Here is a 17585-nt window from a genome sequence, read left to right on the forward strand (position 1 = left end):
CTGTGCCCACATGAACAACAGCAGGCCCCCGGAAATGCAACACCTTTTTATCCTAGGACAAGGTCATATGGACGCTGCTAAAAAGGTGATTTTGCAGACAGAAATTTTGTCTCAGTCAGAAATCGTGTTGCTTTCTCTGTGTCTTGTAATGAAATGTAATGTCTTCCTCAGAGTGCTTAAGGACAGCTGTCTGTACGAGGGCGCTCTGCCTTTACTTGGTTCCCCCGAGGTGAACGGCATTGATTTTAGTTGCTGAATTTGCATTTCATATCACCTCTCCTCATTTAAAATGGTGATTGCCGATATCTCGACCAGGACAAATGGCCGGCTGGGGAATTGCTGAGGGCGATACTGATCAGCCACAGAGAGCTAACGAGCTTATCATTGCAATGTAAATAGCGGTGTGTGTGTGTGTGTGTGTGTGTGTGTGTGTCTGTGTGCGCGCATTGATTGCTTTAGGGCCCGTCCCTCCTGTGCAAGTGTCACAGTCAGTAATCAAAGGATAAACTGGAGGAGAATTACAAATGACGGTATCATCTGTGAATGTGACAGTGTTGGCCTGAAAGACTGGGGCTCCGCTGGTGTCGTAATAACACAGAACAAACTTGATATTGATCCCACTTTACTAAATAAAAGTATTCATTTACTAAGCGCACCTACTTGATAAGTCAATCTACAGCATAATTGGGAATAGGAATACACGTAAAGATGATAAACAGCTTAAATGTTACAGTAATGTTTCATCAATACATGCGTTTTATAAACTTTAAGCAATATGTGAGGCAGCAGAAATTAGAACCCGTGCTATACAGTAGCTACTGTTACACAGGGCTGATGTTTTTAATTGAGTAGTAAACACTCATTGTTTAGCGTTGAACAAAAATGTTAATTTTATTGTAATTACAGTGGAGATAGCCGGTGGAATCTGTTATGGAGATTTAAATGGTCCAGATCTGTTTTATTCTCTTTCCCATAGCTTCCACTCTTTTTTAATGACCCTCTTACTCAGGTTGACAGTACACAGAATAAGAACAGAAAAAGATTGCTTAAATCCACCACTTTGTACTGTAGGTCAGAGATCCCCTGTTCTCTGTTTCAATATCTGCGGGTCCGGAGGTTGAGCGAAGAAGCCAAACAGATAACAACCAGAAGAAGGTACAAAATGTCTCTGTTGGATCTTTAGTTAAAACTCATGCAAAAAATGTTGGAAGCAAATTGATCAAGTTGTAAAATGGTGCTTCATGCAGCTACGCACCATTTCCAAACTCAGATAATGTCTCAGTACTTCCAAACGGGAGAAAGTCATCCATGCCCTCATATCCTCACGCCGTGATTACTGCAACTCGTTATATTTTGGCTCAGTCTTCATTATCCCATCTCCAACTGGTTCAAATTGCAGCAGCAAGAGTTTTAACGAGGTTAATAAAAAACACATTACACCCTTTTTCTCCTCGCGACACTGGTTGCCTGTCACCTACAGGATTGATTTTAAAATGATCATGTGTGTGTACAAGGCACGAAGCGGTCTCGCCCCATCCCACATGTCAGGGCTCCTGACCCCATACCACAGTGTCAGGACATTGAGGTCATCTGAGCAGAGACTGCTTTCTGTCCCAAGATTAAGGTCTAAGTGTTTTGGGGGACAGGGCTTTCTCCATCGCTGCCCCAAAACTCACTTCAATGTGCCTAAATTGTTGTGTTGTGTAGTAGCCTATTAGGATTGTTGTTGTTATCTTTATTATTGTTATCACTGCTTATCAGTTATCACTTTTTTTTTTGTAAAGCACTTTGGATCAACAAGGTTGTGTTTAAAGTGCTATTTAAATATAGTTGAAGTTAGATATATTTGTCCAATAGAGAGTAGCTCCACATAAAATATAATGGTATAAGTCCAATTTATGAGGTTAGTTTGTAGTACACATTTTTGCATGGACAGCTCAGAGGGTGGCAATGCAACTATCAACTTGCAATAGTTCTGCCCAAGTTATCATCCATCTCCAGAAATATCATTCTTTCACCCTGCAGGATTTCACTCACAGAACCATCTGATATATTTACCACTGCCAAGGAGGTTCTTTTTTTCTTCGCCGTTTGTCTGGCTCTGAGCAAGATCATGCAAAAACGATGAAACCGTTTTTATAAAATCTTATGTAAAGTATAAAAGCCATTGAAATAGCCGTTCATGTTTTATTTATTTTTTTATTTCTTTAACATTAATAGGGAGTTAGCCTTGTTGCTAGGATGCAGTTGACCCAGCCGCAAACTGAATGAACCACATCCCTGAACTGTTTGCAGTTCAACTTGTCACGTTCAAACTCTCTACCATGCTCAGTTGGAACTGTGTGATCTGTTCTGAGAAGCTCTTAAGTGAGGGCAGTCACACTAATACGAAAATAGTGGGTCCAAGTTCCCCAAAGTTGAACTCCACGTGAAGCCAGGCAGCTTCGACTCAGGAAGGGAACGTTTTATTCGACCCCTTGCACGGATTGGAAGTGAACGGGAGGTGATGGTTGCCACTGCTACGTTATGTGTGACCGTGCATGTTATTGCACAGAATTTCAGGCAAAACAGAGGAAGTGGAGGAAGAGGAATATGAATCAAAAGTAAATAAAGAGAAAGAAATAACGGGGCCTATCCACATTGTTAGCCGGTGAGCCCTTTTCATGTATTGACTGAGAGTGAGCTGTGTGGAGAAAAAACTCACCCATACAAATAACAATCTCATTGTGCCATGGGGTTTACAATTTGTGACTATGTGCTGCAGAGAAATGAGTCCTGTAGTTCAGTTTTTCTGCACATCTGCGAACACAATGCAGCCGGTCGCTCTCTCTCCAAACACCTTGGGTTAAGACCCACTCAATTGTCCTCATTTTCCAACATTGACATTGTGACCTGCCGTGCCACCTACCTGACGGCGCTCGTCTCGGATCCCCTAGTATTTCATTCCACCAATATACATAGAATATCTGATATTCCACAAATAAATCAAATTGTACCTGTATAGCCCATATTCCACAAACCCCAGTTTGTCTCATAGGGCTTTAACGAGGTGCGACATCCTCTGTCCTTCTTTACAAAATTGATGAGAAGGAACAGTTTGTAACATAATGGAAAGTAAATGAATTGAGGAGTTATTGTGTGAGTGTGTGAGTAGGCATATTGTATATCAAGCAGTCTTTTTCAAAATAATAGTCCACGATCAACAGCAACCACCATCATGATCCACCATAATTGCAGACATAGGAAAGTTATAAGAGAAATAACTGCAGTTTAAGAGCATAGACTGAAATTAGCAGTGTCTTCATCAGTTCTGCGTTTAATCAAGTAAACTGTCTTATCTACCGCACCAAACTTGGACCACACTGACTGCTGATGTCTGCATTGTATTAATTAGGCAGCAAAGATAAAGCATTGAATCCAAGCATGTCTGAGTCTAATTGTAGCAGTGTCTCTGCCGCAGTCCTGCTCCAGAGGGAGACGTGGAAACTAACTAACTGTGTTTCTGTGCTGTGATTTTTACCACCCCACTATTTATATCTACAGACACACTGTTCCAGTCAGACAGCAAAGTGTCGCTCTGGGCTAGCATCATAGCAATCTCCTGCTACTTCCACCAGACTGTCAGACTCTTTCTGTTGCTGCGTTGATTTGTGGGATTGGAGGCATCGTCAGGCTCCTCGTTTCCTGAGCTATTTCCTGCTTGAACAAAACAAAAGTACTTATCTTGTCAGAGTTTCTACATTAACTGTACCTAATGTGCGTGTGCGTTTTATCAGGAAACTGCACTTTCCTCGAGAAAGACGCGAGGTTGTTGCTCCTGTTTAGTGTTCCAAGCTCCCAGTCAGTCCGGCCAATTCCCTAAACTACACAATTTGGCACAAAGCACACTCAACGGGACTCAAAGCCTCCTTTTCACACTCGCAGGCACCCAATTAGACCTGAAAGCCATAGGCTCATTAGATAGTCCAGGTTACAGGGTTCTCTCAACCCCCTGACATCTCTGTCACACTAACAAGACAAACTCTGTTAACGCAGGGCTTCCAATTATTCAGAAAAAGATGGCAGTGCTGGTAACAATACAGTGAGCGGCCTCTCGTCAGTAATTTGCAGTGGCCCCTCTCTGTGGACAATGGAAATGTAAGACACCGAATTTTGACTTAATAAAAACACGTGTTATTTATCCTTTTGAAGAGGAGCCCCTAGATATTGTCCGAAACAATCATATGACTTCACCCATGCACGCAGCCCACTTCACAGCTATAACCATGTGCAACTTGCTATTCTTTTCTGTTTGATTGAATACTTCCCTTTTGATTTCTGTGGACACACTGAAAAGAATTTGGTTTGCTCCTGTTGATAAGATCCCTGAAGTGCCTACAGAGTGACATTGCGCCGAAATAATTCCATTCTCAGCACACAGTGATGGCGCACGGGTCAACTCCAAACCCAGACATTTATAAATAACGTATTATTCAACCGGCTGTGATTGTAGTCTGTGTGTGTGTGTGTGTGTGTGTGTGTGTGTGTGTGTGTGTGTGTGTGTGTGTGTGTGTGTGTGTGTGTGTGTGTGAAGAAGGAGAGACAGAGAGAGACGGCTGGCTGTTAGTGCGTTCAGGTGTGTGGGTGTTATGCTTCCTTGCAAATTGTTAGCCTCCGTGGCTTCTGGATGCCTACGTTTCCACACTTGGAAATCACACACCGGAAAAAAAAAGCCACAGCCTCATGGGTTTGAAGACAGCATTCAAAAAAATAACCTTGACCCTGCCCATCACCACAGTCTGTTCTCTTTTGATTTATAATAAGACCAACAAGAAGTTCCATGATTATTTTCCTCAGCCTCTTTTGGTTGGATCCTCTTTATCTCTGAAAACTCACTGAATATTCTGTTTAATGTTTTTAAAGTTTTTATTTGAATGTTTCTTGCACAATTGTTTGTTGCAAAACAACTGCCGGGCGTGCATGTGTTAGTGGATTTGTAAAATAGATGAAAAAGTTTGCTAAATTGTTACTCCTGTGATTGTTGAGAGGTTTGACAATATGCACCATAATAAGCTTTCAGTATGGACTTCATTACCCAGCAGCCATTGCACATTGCCGACTAAAAAGTATCCCTGCGTTCTGATGCTGCTTCCCAAACCAACACATTCCACTTATAGTGTGTTTTGTTTTAACCGAATTTACAAAGAATGCTGAGAAATGTTTTAGATGTCATTCTTGTTGCACTGTTTTCTATTTTTAATACACTTCACTCGTCTCTGGGTTAGTTTCTGTTCGTCCCCTTCCCGTCATAGTCAACGCGGAAGCAAACCGGCTGTCTAAACATGTCCGTGTCCAGCAGCTGCTACAAACCTGTGAGCCATGTCCTCTTCGACATGGACGGGTTGTTATTAGGTGTTTACACGGGTTCTTTTGTGTGTGTTTCATATCTTGTTACGCTGTGTCACGCGAGGTTGCATTTACGCTAAAACTGTGGCGAAACAACTCATTCACTCATCCGGCACTCCGTAGGCAAATACGGAAGTTCAAGACTCCTCCGCACATATCCACAAGTTGCGGGTCACGCCGAACATTGTTGTGTTGAGCGTTTGGAACATTGTTCGCTGCTTGTTAATTCGGCTTCCTTTTTAAAACATCAGCATGTGCTTCATTTCTCTGAAAATACACCAAAGTCCACGGTGGCTTAGCCTGATTTTGACAGTGAATCAAATACCACTAGTGTTTCCACTGTGATGGCAAGACGTTTAAACTTGCGTTTTAATGACAGTAAGAACTTGCTTTATAAGTCATGCGTTTGCCGAATTAAAGATTATAATCTATTAAACCGTTTAAATGGGTTGGGGCATGCTTGGTGATCATATATGTACCTTTTAAGTCTGGCAGCTTCAAAATACCTTTATTTTTTAAATGATGTCAGGTTTGATGGGGGACCTCTGGCTTACCATCGTATGCATATTTAACCTTTTATAACGCAAAAACACCAAAAAAAAAATGCTGTGCTTTTTGAGACAAAACACAACAGTACATTGGATTTTAATTGCAGTTTGAGGTCACAGCCAAAAGTGAGTCTCAGGCGAAAACATTTTGGAGCTGTGCACCAAAGGTTCCATTCATTTTTTGAATCCTGAACGTCATTTCTTTGAGAGCTCCTCATTCTCCTTGTGCGTTTGTCTCACTTCAGACACGGAGCGGCTCTACACCGTGTCCTTCCAGGAAATATGTGATCGCTTTGGAAAGCAGTACACATGGGACCTGAAGTCCACAGTGATGGGTAAGAAGGCTCTGGACGCCGCCCAGATGATCCGGGACTCTCTGGAGCTCCCCATGACGGCCGAGGAGCTCCTCGCCGAGAGCAGGCAGATACAAGAAAGGATATTCCCCTCTGCCAAACTCATGCCAGGTATTCTCGATTTTGCCAGTTTCATTGATGAATTTTAAGCCCTCCTCTTGCATGTGCATTCAATATGCAACATTCCCCTGTGTTATTCAGTACTTCAACTATATTTAACAACTTTTTCCCTGTAAAAAAAGATAGTAATAACCAGCTACAGTAGGTTTTCACTGTGACAACCTAAAGATGACACAGTTAAGGTTTTAAATTTTATGTTGTCATAAGTCAGTCGATTCTCAAAACCTGTGGTCTCCGTCTATACGGAAATCAGAAATGACTCCTGGAGTAAAAAGTGCATCTGTAATAATTGTGTCCATTTGCATTGCATAATGGCGGGGCAATTCAGCAGGTAGCAGTCTCTCATAATTGAATTCATCATTTCATCCTTACGATGTCATGTCGCTATTGTTATATAATGAGAGCATTTCATTTACGTCGGTTATGCTATTGAACAAAGACAAGAGAATCCTGATTGTCAGGGTTAAGCAGAACCATTATGCAGATATCCGTTTTGCTACTCCTTCCCTAAAAAGGCATGGGGACTGTTGTTCGGCTGCTGTGTGCTGTGTTGTACCATTGTGCATTTGCGACGCACATTTGTCAGGCAGACACTGAAACATGGTTCCTGTGGGCAGATGTGATTAAGAGCGAAAGGCTAACAGCCCAGGTAAACACACCCTCTCTCCAAGCTGAGCAAAGGTTCACCGAGAGCCTCACATGCAGTGCATGCTGGTACATTTAGAGTTTGCTTTCTTAGTTAGGGAATTAGATTTCTTTGTTGATAGCAAAAATAGGTCGTGTGAGTTTTAATGGGTTACTTACAGTACATTGTATCTGCAGATCTTCATATCATGTTAATCATTATTCTTCCACCGGCAAGATTTAATCGGTCAAACCCTACATTGTTTGTTTTTTTTTGCCACCTTCCTGCTCACGTCCAGGCCATGTTAGCCGATAAGCTAAATTGGGAAGCAGGTCATATCGCCACCACAACACCAGACATATATCAGATGTGATAAAACCAGATTGCACTTTAATAATATTCAACTAAGCTGAGGGTTATTTCAGCCTCCTCATTGCTCAATAGGAGAGTATTCCCATACTAATTGCTCCTGCCAAGGTCGGCCCACCTCGACTATAAAAGAGTGTGGGTCTCATTTCTAAGACCGTCCCCCTGTTGGAGCCCGTCTGTTTCCCCTCCTGTTATAATGGGTTTTCCAGTAATCCTCCTCCTGTGGTTGTGGTCTGGTCTCAGGTTATGGTTAGGCATAGTTGATGATATGGCTGTGTTCAAATCCATCACCCTCCATTGGAAAAATTGTTACTTTGACATAAGTAAGGGCTCTGAATACTTCTTCCACCACTGAACGCAACACAACCACTCCAACAAAAGAACCGTTTGAGTCAGCGGGACACCAGCAACTAAATTGACTGTTTTTTGTCAATTGAGTCTGGTGGCTTTAAACACTGCGGCTTTTTCTTGTCAGACAAAAAGGAGTCTTACTCTTTAAACAGAAAGGCCTCTCTCTGCGGGAAATCTGTCAGTGGCAAAAACCAGCACTTTGAGTGGACGTTATTGGATGTAGACAGTTACCCTGGTGACTCCATTGCAGCAGCTTGTATCTAGTTGCTGGTATACTTTGTCCCTTACACTCCAAAACACGGGGAACTTTGTTTATTTAAACAGTTTCCCAGTTTATAGCCAACTAGATGTTAGACACATTAGAGTAACTTCTACTGAGCAGTTTGTGACATTTCCCTGTAACACTTTATGATGATATACTTTCAAAGCTTTATTGCTTTATTATTAACAGTATAACCAGGCCTCTAAGAGCCTTAAAAAACACACACATATAGGCAATTGTGGATAATCCCAGCTAGGTTTTAACTTCCTGCTTCTTTTCTTCACGTGCTAAAATACTGCCTCCATATTTCGGGGGGTTTAAATGCATTTTGCAGAGGTGTACTGTTCATTTCTGAGCGTGTGCACCAGGGCAACGCAGCAATCTTCGGGGCAGCAACACGAACAATGGAGTTGTTGCATGAACTCCTTTGCCCACGCCTTGCAGTGGCCTTTCTATTGGTCAAAGTTTAGCGATCTATTTACTTTTGACTGATCCTAATTTGAACAAAGTAGAACACATTCTCTTGGCTGCCTTTGCAATGGGCCGGCCTTGTCTGGCAGCAGCACTGTTTACAGGGTGCACAGGGATGTATTCAGTGTCTACATGTTCTCTCTACCTAACAGGTTAAAGGTGCGTGTTCCTTGAGGGAGGTTTTTATTACAGGTTTTATAGACTCTCATCCTTGAAACTGGAGATTAAAAAGCCTCCCACATCTCTGCTCTGCTCTCCAGGCACCATTGAAATTAAAAAGAAGAATAAAATGTTGTCTGGGACTGAGCTTCACATCAATAGGGGTTTTTATTGAAAACGTTGGCCTTGTCTAGCTGCTATACAGTGTTATTCTAACCGTAAGCCTCGCTTTGAAACATGTTGTACAACCCAGGTGTGGAGAAACTCGTGCACCATCTCCAGAAGCACTCTGTCCCCATTGCTGTGGCAACCAGCTCAGCTGATGTGACGTTCCAGTTGAAGACGAGCCGACACAAAGTCTTTTTCAGTCGTTTTGACCACATTGTCGTGGGTGATGATCCTGAGGTGAAGAACAGCAAACCTCAGCCGGACTCCTTCCTGGTCTGCGCCGGCAGATTCAACCCTCCAGCTCCCCCAGAGAAGGTAAATACCACCGATTACAGACGGACCACATTTTCAATTCATGTGTGATCAGTTCTCTCTGTGGTCAATCCACATTGTGCGTGGTTTTTGAAGTGATATTCAAATGATGTCCAAATGCATTTGGCGTCAACGGAGTTAGTGGCTGTAAGTAGATGTAGATTTCACACTTTCATACAGCATGAAGCATCACAGACCATCCAGGTCCATTTCAAAGTTCATTCCAATGATGTGGTGCCATTGTAAAGGACACTATAACAAACGGCATACATCTATAACAGTATTAGAGGGCCATTTTCACTACTCAGGCTCCATTAAATGAGTGTTTGACAGCCACTGCAACAGGTTAAATGTTATAAATTGTTAACTCTTAAACCATAAATGGGCAAATGGTGGATGGTTTGAGGTGAAAAATGCAGCTATGAAGCAAATCACCCTCAAAGATTTAGAATCTCAAAGATTTAGTATATTCTATTAATAACTGATTCAAAAAAAGGAACAGTTTATTACACGGTTTAACATTTAATAGAAAATTACAAAAGAACAGATTTTGATTTTTAAAATGATTTCAGTGTTTATTAATTAACTCTTATAATGGGAGAGGGATCCCTCACATGTGGCTCTCTCTGAGGTTTCTACGTGTTTTTTCCCCCTGTTAATAGTTTTGTTTTGGGTAGCTCTTGTTAAGTCCTAACAGACAAATTATGATTTGTGAATATGCGCTACACAACTCAAATTTGATTGGTTTGATTGATTGAATTAGCAGCATCCCCTGCTCTGTGTCAACCTATCTCCCCGAGCAGGAACGTGACACAATCATATATGGTGTAGGAGTGAAGCTGTTAAGCTGAGGCACAGGCTCATTATAGACCGATTTTGCTCAATTTTCTTAAAGTACCTTTAAAACATTGGTAGATGTGCTCTTTACTTTATGGTATTTATGCATTTGCAAATGTCATTGCTTTTTTTTTTAAACCGGTCTGTCTAATGCACTGCAAACTCAGTGAGATCTCTGAACTCCAAGCTGTCAGTCATCTTCACCAGCCTCGCCGCCTAAATTACAGCACACACACACACACACACACACACACACACACACACACACACACACAACTACAGTAACGTTACTGCTCACCAACTGTTGTCACTGTTTTCTCTTCCCCCTCTCTCTCTCCCTCCCGCTTTTGGCTGCAGAATTTAGTCTGGTTTTTTTACGATGGCAATAACGGTCCCCACTGTATACCTCGCATTAATTCGCCAGTTGTGTTTCTGAAATGAAACTGAGATAAAAGAAACACACAGTAATGACCGAGAATAATCTATTAAAATCGAATAAATACTGTAGATTCACACTTTATAGCTCATATTCAAATAGCCCAAAAAAGGCAGGTCAGTAATACAACACAGTGAATACCTTCCTACGGCTGCTCCTGTCCATTTTTTGTGATTGCTGTTTAACTCCCATTAATGCGACTCAACATTTTCTGCAGATATATTTCAAATTGAAGTGTACCAGAAATGAGAGCAGTGCTTTGTCCTAGATTAGATCACTGGAAGCTTTCAAAATGCTTTTGTTTGCTGTTTATCAAATGGAAAACAAAGGAATGTAGTTTAGATCCTCTTTATCCAAATAATTTCATATTTCATTTTACTATAATTTATTTTTGTAATATATAACGGCATTCTAGTTTTATCGACCAATCAAACCACTTTACAGTACAAGTTGCAGTTACTCACTCACACTTATACAGAACCTCAATATACAGCGGGTTTTCTATCACACACCATTCCTACACAGTTGGCACAGCCATCAGTGACAATCTGGGGTTCAGCATTTTGCCAAAGGACACTTTGGAATGCAGAGTGGAGGAGCGGGGGATCAAACCACCAACCTTATGGTCGGCGGACGACCCTCTCAACCCCCTGAGCCACATACAGTGTTTGTCCCAATGCTTTTATCTTTAAACAAACAGAACAAAATGTAAAGTTAAGTGATTTTGTTGTTGGTCACTCCCAAATGATGGTGTTTTCTGAAAATGTTGTGTTTCCAATACAACATGTCCTCCACATATTCTACCTTGCAAAAGCTCATGATAGCCTGCTTCTGTTTAAAGTGTTTACTATGCTGCATATTGAGTGGTATTGTTGTCCTGGAGTGCATCGTTTATACATTATTGAAATGAGTAGCTAATATTCAGACCCCCTTTGTGTTTGTGAATGTGGTGAGTAAACAGCAACACCTCTCAGTATAATGCAGTCCACTCCAACACCAATGCAAACTTCCACCTCAGAAATAAACATGTATTTAGAGTATGAAGAACAAAGTGTTGTTCTCTCTGGAGAGATTAAATTATGGTTGAGCTGCTGTATAGGATTGAATTGGACTTTGTAGACGGGCCTTTTTACAGTGCTCGTTGTTTTATTTGAATTTGTTTAGATCATTTATCTATTTGCGGAGGCTTTTCTGTAGCAGCAGCCTGTATGTGTGTCAGGTCATGGGTTGGGATATGATTCACAGACCGTTGGAAAGCTGGGACTCTCTGAATCCCTGTCCAGAAGAGTGAGTCTATCATAAAAAGATGGAGACGCTGGAAGTGTGTGGCTGATGTCGGCTTGATCTGTCGTGCATGCAGCCCGGGCAATCTGATGGTGAGAGCTTTACTCACACTGGACAGTAATCACAGGGTTGACAATGATCTCAGAGAGCTACAGCAGGTAGAGGCGGCGGAGGACCACCTGTCAGCAGTACGTCAAACAACATGTACAGTATGTCCTATATTTAGTTGTATTTAACTGCCTGTATGTCAGCCAGTGGATTTTTACTCAAAGCTAATGTGCTCCATTTTCAGTTATAAGAGGCAGAGCCTGACGTCAGACTGACACGCACATCCACCCTGGCACTTTGATCAAAAGTGGTGAGCTTTCAGGGTTCATGGGCTGTTTAAGATATATTTTCAGACACTCAGGAAGCTTTTGGCAGGGTTGAGTCAGTCCAAAATAGCTGCCAAATATCTCACTAAAAGACACCAAATAACAGCGTGCGGCCTGACCTACTTTGGAGGAAACACTCACACTGTAGAACACGTGTGGAAAACGGTAGTGTTCTGATAATTTGAACAAATCGTTCCTCGGTGCGTGACTTGCCAATTAGACAACTGATTTACATGACTTCATTCTGTTTGAAACTCAGGGTGAACTGTTCTAGTGTTTTAGTTGTGTATATATATATATATATATTTTTGTATGTAACTTTTTCCTTACCCTAGTCGAGGATTAAGGGCGGGAGATGCTGCGGTTTACACCTATTGTGAAGTCCTAATAGGTAAATTCTGATTTATGAATATTTATGTAGAAACAAAATTAGATTTGGCTTTAACAGCGTCACACAGAAGACTGGGTGGTTTTAGATTACACAGATATTCCAGCTAAAATGTAAAAATAAGGACTATGTGTCAACAGAGAGAACCTGTAACTATGATATGACAAAAGTTCACGGTGCTGCTGTTCTCGTAAACCTCCATGGGGGGGCTGTAGTTTATTTGCAGCTTAACAAATGAATCGTTGTTTACCTTCATTAAAATCACAAAAGGGTTCAGATTCAAATGGCTAGTGCTGCGGTGGAGTCTCATCCATCATTTATGGACGGTAAACCTCGGGAACAGGTCTCGCCTCCTCAGAGAGACTGATGAAATAAATGCTCAGTGGAAGATTGCATTGAGTTACAGGAGCGAGTGGAGCAGCAGGTAGCATAGGGGTGATGTAAGGACTTCAGCTTTTTATAACACCTGACGGAGAAGATGGTTCTTCCTTTTTTCGTGTGAAATTATTCCACCTCCACCAGTGCAACAGTTACATTTAAATCTCCCCAGTGGTGGCAATAGGAATGTTGCAAAGCTTTTTGTAAACATTCGGTGCAGAGTAAGTTGGAAAACTTAGCGATTATCATACTGAAGCATGTGTGTGGGGTTCATATGCAAGTTTGAATTATTTACTTAAATGATCCGTGTGTAGAATTTAGTGATGTCGTATGTTCCAGTTGAATACTCCTCATCTCACCCTCCGCTTCCAAACATGAGAGAGAACCTGTGGTACCTTCAGTTGTCATAGAAACTCAAAAGGTGTTTAGTCTGTCAAGTTTGGACTACTCCATAAGGAGGTGATTCTATGATTATTGTTGCCATGACGGAGATCAGCATCCGGAAGACCCCTGAATGTCCGTGTCAGTCAGATATGATCAAATAAAACAATCAAGTGATCTGACGCCAACTTTTTGACATGCAGTCTGACCCAGTTGCAGACCACCGCTGTAGTTTATCCGAAAACGAAGACAATTTAAAATACACATGGCGTCTGTGAAGCCGATCAGTTAAACGGTCTCTGCGTAAAACTATCTTTTGATTTAAAAGTTTGGTTTCTCAGCCGCGCCTCCTGAACTGTGATATAACTCTGAGGTTCCACTGGGTGACCCCTGCCAAAAGGTGGCGGCCCCTGTTTGTGCTTTTAATGCAGAGTGCCATGTAACAATAGCAAGTCTTAAACATAGGCAGAGACGCGACATCTTGTATGAACAAGTGACAGTAATTACAACAGTGTAATGTGAAGGAAAAACCATCACACCCCCACACAAAGTCTTACATTGTTTTCATTCTTTTTTTTGTGTATAATGGCCATAATCATAATCCGTAGTATGCAGGCTTAATTGTTTGCTGATGAACATATCTCTTAAATATTTCAGTTTGTGTTGAGGATTCAGATTCATTTTGTTCGGTCTACAAAAAAAAAAAATGTTTAGAAATGAGACCGTGGACTTCCCATGTCCTTTTGTGAGCATCGCCTTCAGCTATCACATCATCTGTATTCACTCTGGGTGAGGACAGCTTGGCACAGCAATTGAAATAGAAACATGCCCTCGGTAACGTGAACCCTGTCAAGAGAAAGAGCTCTGCAACAGCAGCTCTGCAATAAATCTGTTACAATAACGCTCGGTTGTGTCATTGTCTAGACCATTGTCTAGATATTGTGTTTTATAGTGAGTGTTTATAAGTCTAACATTTGAAATAATTTGTAGTCACTATATGCTAGATTTAGCCTTATGATTTTAATAACAGGAGATGTCACAAATAGAAAACATTTTACTGTCATATACCCTTTTATATATACAGTCTATATCATAGATTTGAGTGCATGGACGGGAAATTCAAAGGACATTTTGATGATGTCCACGGTGTCATTGTACCAGATTTATGATTATCTTGGCCAGAATTATTCATGATGACAATATTATTACAATATCTATATAAAGTTATTATAAATAATAATAGTGATATCAATTATTAAACCAGTCAATTGCATTTTTACTTTGTGTGTTTTATCATATTTCTGGCAAATAATGCACACGTTATTCCAATGTGTGTCTAATGATAGCTGTTGGACTTGTGAAACATGATGATGATGGTCAGAGAGATCATAGATTAACAGATATTTCTATTACATGTATTATTATCATAACAGTAAATAGTTGAATAAAATTCATATTTAAGTTCATTGGCCCTGCTGTAGTTTCACATCTTTTTCTCCCACATACAGACACACATACACAATCACCACTCTGGCTGCACCGTTAGCGTAATGGTTTCCCGCAGATACAGAAACAGAGCGAGGAACATCTTAGACAGAACATATCGGTTTCTAGTTGCTTGCTTTTTGTTTCTTGGGGTGCTACATAAAACTTTCACTCCGAACTCCAACTGAGATGGACAGAGAGAGAAAGAGAGCTGCAAGCTGTAAAACAGCTGTTTCTGTAAAACCCCTCTGCCCATCTCGCAGAGAGAGAGCGAGAGATTTTTGCTTTCAAGTTATAGGTTATAATATATATAACTTATATTATAAGTAAAGATAAAGACGAATATCGAGGATTGCATATTGCAGTCACAGTTGGTAGCTCCAGCAAGGAGGTTGTGTTTGTCTGTCTGTGTTAGTAAACAGGATTATCGTATTTTTTTTATTCCCGTCTTTCTTTAAAATTACGAGATTGGGCATTTCAAATATCTATGTGTGGAGTGGACACAGAAATAACCAGGAAAAAGACAGTGAATCTGCATCTGTCCTGGAGATGGTTTTACCTGTAGTATGGATCCCTGTCAGCTAATATCGGGGTTACAAGGAGTAAATGCATCGAGAGTAACTTGTCACCATGTCTCACTCTCATCCTCCGCTAGTGTCATTTATTTTTGATGGACTCTCATAAAAGATCAAGCACGTAGATGGCAGGACACATCTGATTTAATTACTTTAGTCGTCAAGTGGCCGTAAATACAACTAGACTTGTTGGACACAAATCCGTGTCTCTGACTGTGAAAGATGGTGTCAAATCGACTCCCCATTTACCACCCACACACACTGCCACGATAAAATTCGGACCAAACACTGTAAATAATTACTGGTTTTGTGGTGAGTACCCGTCACATGTCAGTCCTTCTTCGTCTGATACGGTGAATAAAAACAGTCGAGTTATCAAAAATGATCTGGCGGTGATTTTGACCTGAGGTGAGGTTTCACCCAGTTGCAAATCCCTGCTGTGCCCTGCCCACACGGACTGCTACGGAGCGCCGGTCGTCAGTTTGTTCCGTTTTTATCCATGTTTACATATCGCGTGTCCAAATCACACCAAACTCGGCATTGCAATTCCTCCAGCGATTTGCAATAGACATGCAGAGTATCGAGACTACAAGATAAGTGGTTCATAAGATATGAGTTCCACGGACAGAAAGACATTGGAGGAATTAGCAGGTAGATGAAAATGTTTTCAACTTGTGCCTTAGACAAAGTTTGGCGGCTACTACTACTACTAATATACTTTATCTCAAGGCACTTTACAAAGAAGAGAGGAGAGAGATTGACCAGGAACAATTGTGTACCATCATGTTTCAGCTCTGACAAGTTGTTATAATGAAAACAACGAGTTATAATTATGGATGTAAAGAAGTAATTAATGATAGCAGCAACAGTTCATATGATAATAATAATAGTTGTCTGAATCCTGCAGCTCTGGAGTCCGTGCCAGTTTTAAGAGCGAATGTAAATATAAGTGGCAAGTGTAAACTCCTCCTTTTTCCCCCCCCCCACACACTGTAATATCGAGTGTTCATCAATCAGCAGTCCTGCCAACCCTGATGTGATAACCCTTCACCTCAATAAAAAGGGATGGGGGCTGCATATCACAATTTAACTCCAAAATACTGCATTTGTAATTGGCTTCTGGATCATATCATAACAAAGGGGGCCGAGAAAAGAAGACATCATTCAACAAGGGAGCAATGGTGGAATTTTCTTTGTGTGGCATTTGGACATTTACAGCCTAATTTAACAGGGAAATTTGAAGGCATCCAATAGATATATCCTCACTAACTCCTCTGCTCTCACTTTAAAGGCTTTTTTCGCTGCAAATAGGTCTGCCTGTGGCACGGCACACCTGATTTTTTAATCTGCAGCCAGCCACGGCTAGGGCTGGCATTTTTCTTGATGAGATATGAAACCGCGGCTCAGAGGGGGAATCGACAGAGTGTTCAGTGGAATAACGAATGATGATGCGTCACTCCCTGGCTCCCGCTCCGTGACAGAGGAGTGGAGGAGGGGAGGTGAGAGGCAGAGACGAGACCCGGTGCGAGAGAGAGAGAGAGAGAGAAGGAGATCAGACAGGGAGGGGGAGGTAAACAGAAGAAACACTTGTATGGTAATAACACACGCATACTCACGCACAATCTTCCTGCCTTATTCCACTGATGAAAACCCCACTTTTGTTTGTTGTTAGTCATGAAGATGTGAGAAACAGGCAGAGAGGCAGATAGATGTCACACGTTCAGTCCACTCAGACAGACCTAGATTTTGTAATCAAAGGATTTTCTGCACAAATCACAGACTCTGTAACCAGCTTCTCTGTGTTTCCCAGCGCCACTGTTTAAATTATGACTCGCTGTTGGCTAGAAAACAGAGTTAAGGTCAGAGAAGGCACAAGTGAACAAAAAAAAATACAGCACACCCTATTTACAGTAGTTCTGCTGTTTCTTCGTCTGTGGGTTTAGTTGTGTTAGTCGAGACGGGCTAATGGGCTAAACGTGTGACGAACACTTGAGCTGCCGGCATCTTGATGGTCATGCCTCAAGAGACCCTCATGAACTGTGAAGTCCTTCATTAATCACTGTGGGTCCTAGCAAGACCGCAGCACACCAGCTTTGTCTGACACATAAGACATACATGAAGTTGAAAGCAGTTAACGTTAAGTAGGATATGCTGGGAGTTGAGTGGGCTTGCATTGAAAACATCACGCGATAGTTACAAATGATTTTGGATGATTCTGTAAAAGACAGGGTCACGTTCAATGACAACAAATTATTTATTATATATTATAAAATATATGTGCATGGTGGTGTGGTCAAGGTTAGTGAAATATCTTTAACACCCCA

General features: G+C 41.4%; 1 protein-coding gene across 1 annotated transcript in view; it reads left to right on the top strand.

Annotated features, from left to right (window-relative positions):
• The first annotated feature begins 5293 nt into the window (after nucleotides 1–5293).
• pudp (pseudouridine 5'-phosphatase) overlaps nucleotides 5294–17585 on the top strand; it is a 31467-nt gene continuing 19175 nt past the window's right edge. Inside the window, exons 1-3 of the mRNA XM_034613102.1 lie at nucleotides 5294–5391; nucleotides 6179–6397; nucleotides 8897–9126. Coding sequence (XP_034468993.1) covers nucleotides 5322–5391; nucleotides 6179–6397; nucleotides 8897–9126 — 519 coding nt within the window. The 5' untranslated portion in view covers nucleotides 5294–5321. The remainder of the gene's footprint in view (nucleotides 5392–6178; nucleotides 6398–8896; nucleotides 9127–17585) is intronic.

This window comes from Hippoglossus hippoglossus, chromosome 2 (assembly GCF_009819705.1).
Source record: "Hippoglossus hippoglossus isolate fHipHip1 chromosome 2, fHipHip1.pri, whole genome shotgun sequence".
Lineage (NCBI taxonomy): Eukaryota > Metazoa > Chordata > Actinopteri > Pleuronectiformes > Pleuronectidae > Hippoglossus > Hippoglossus hippoglossus.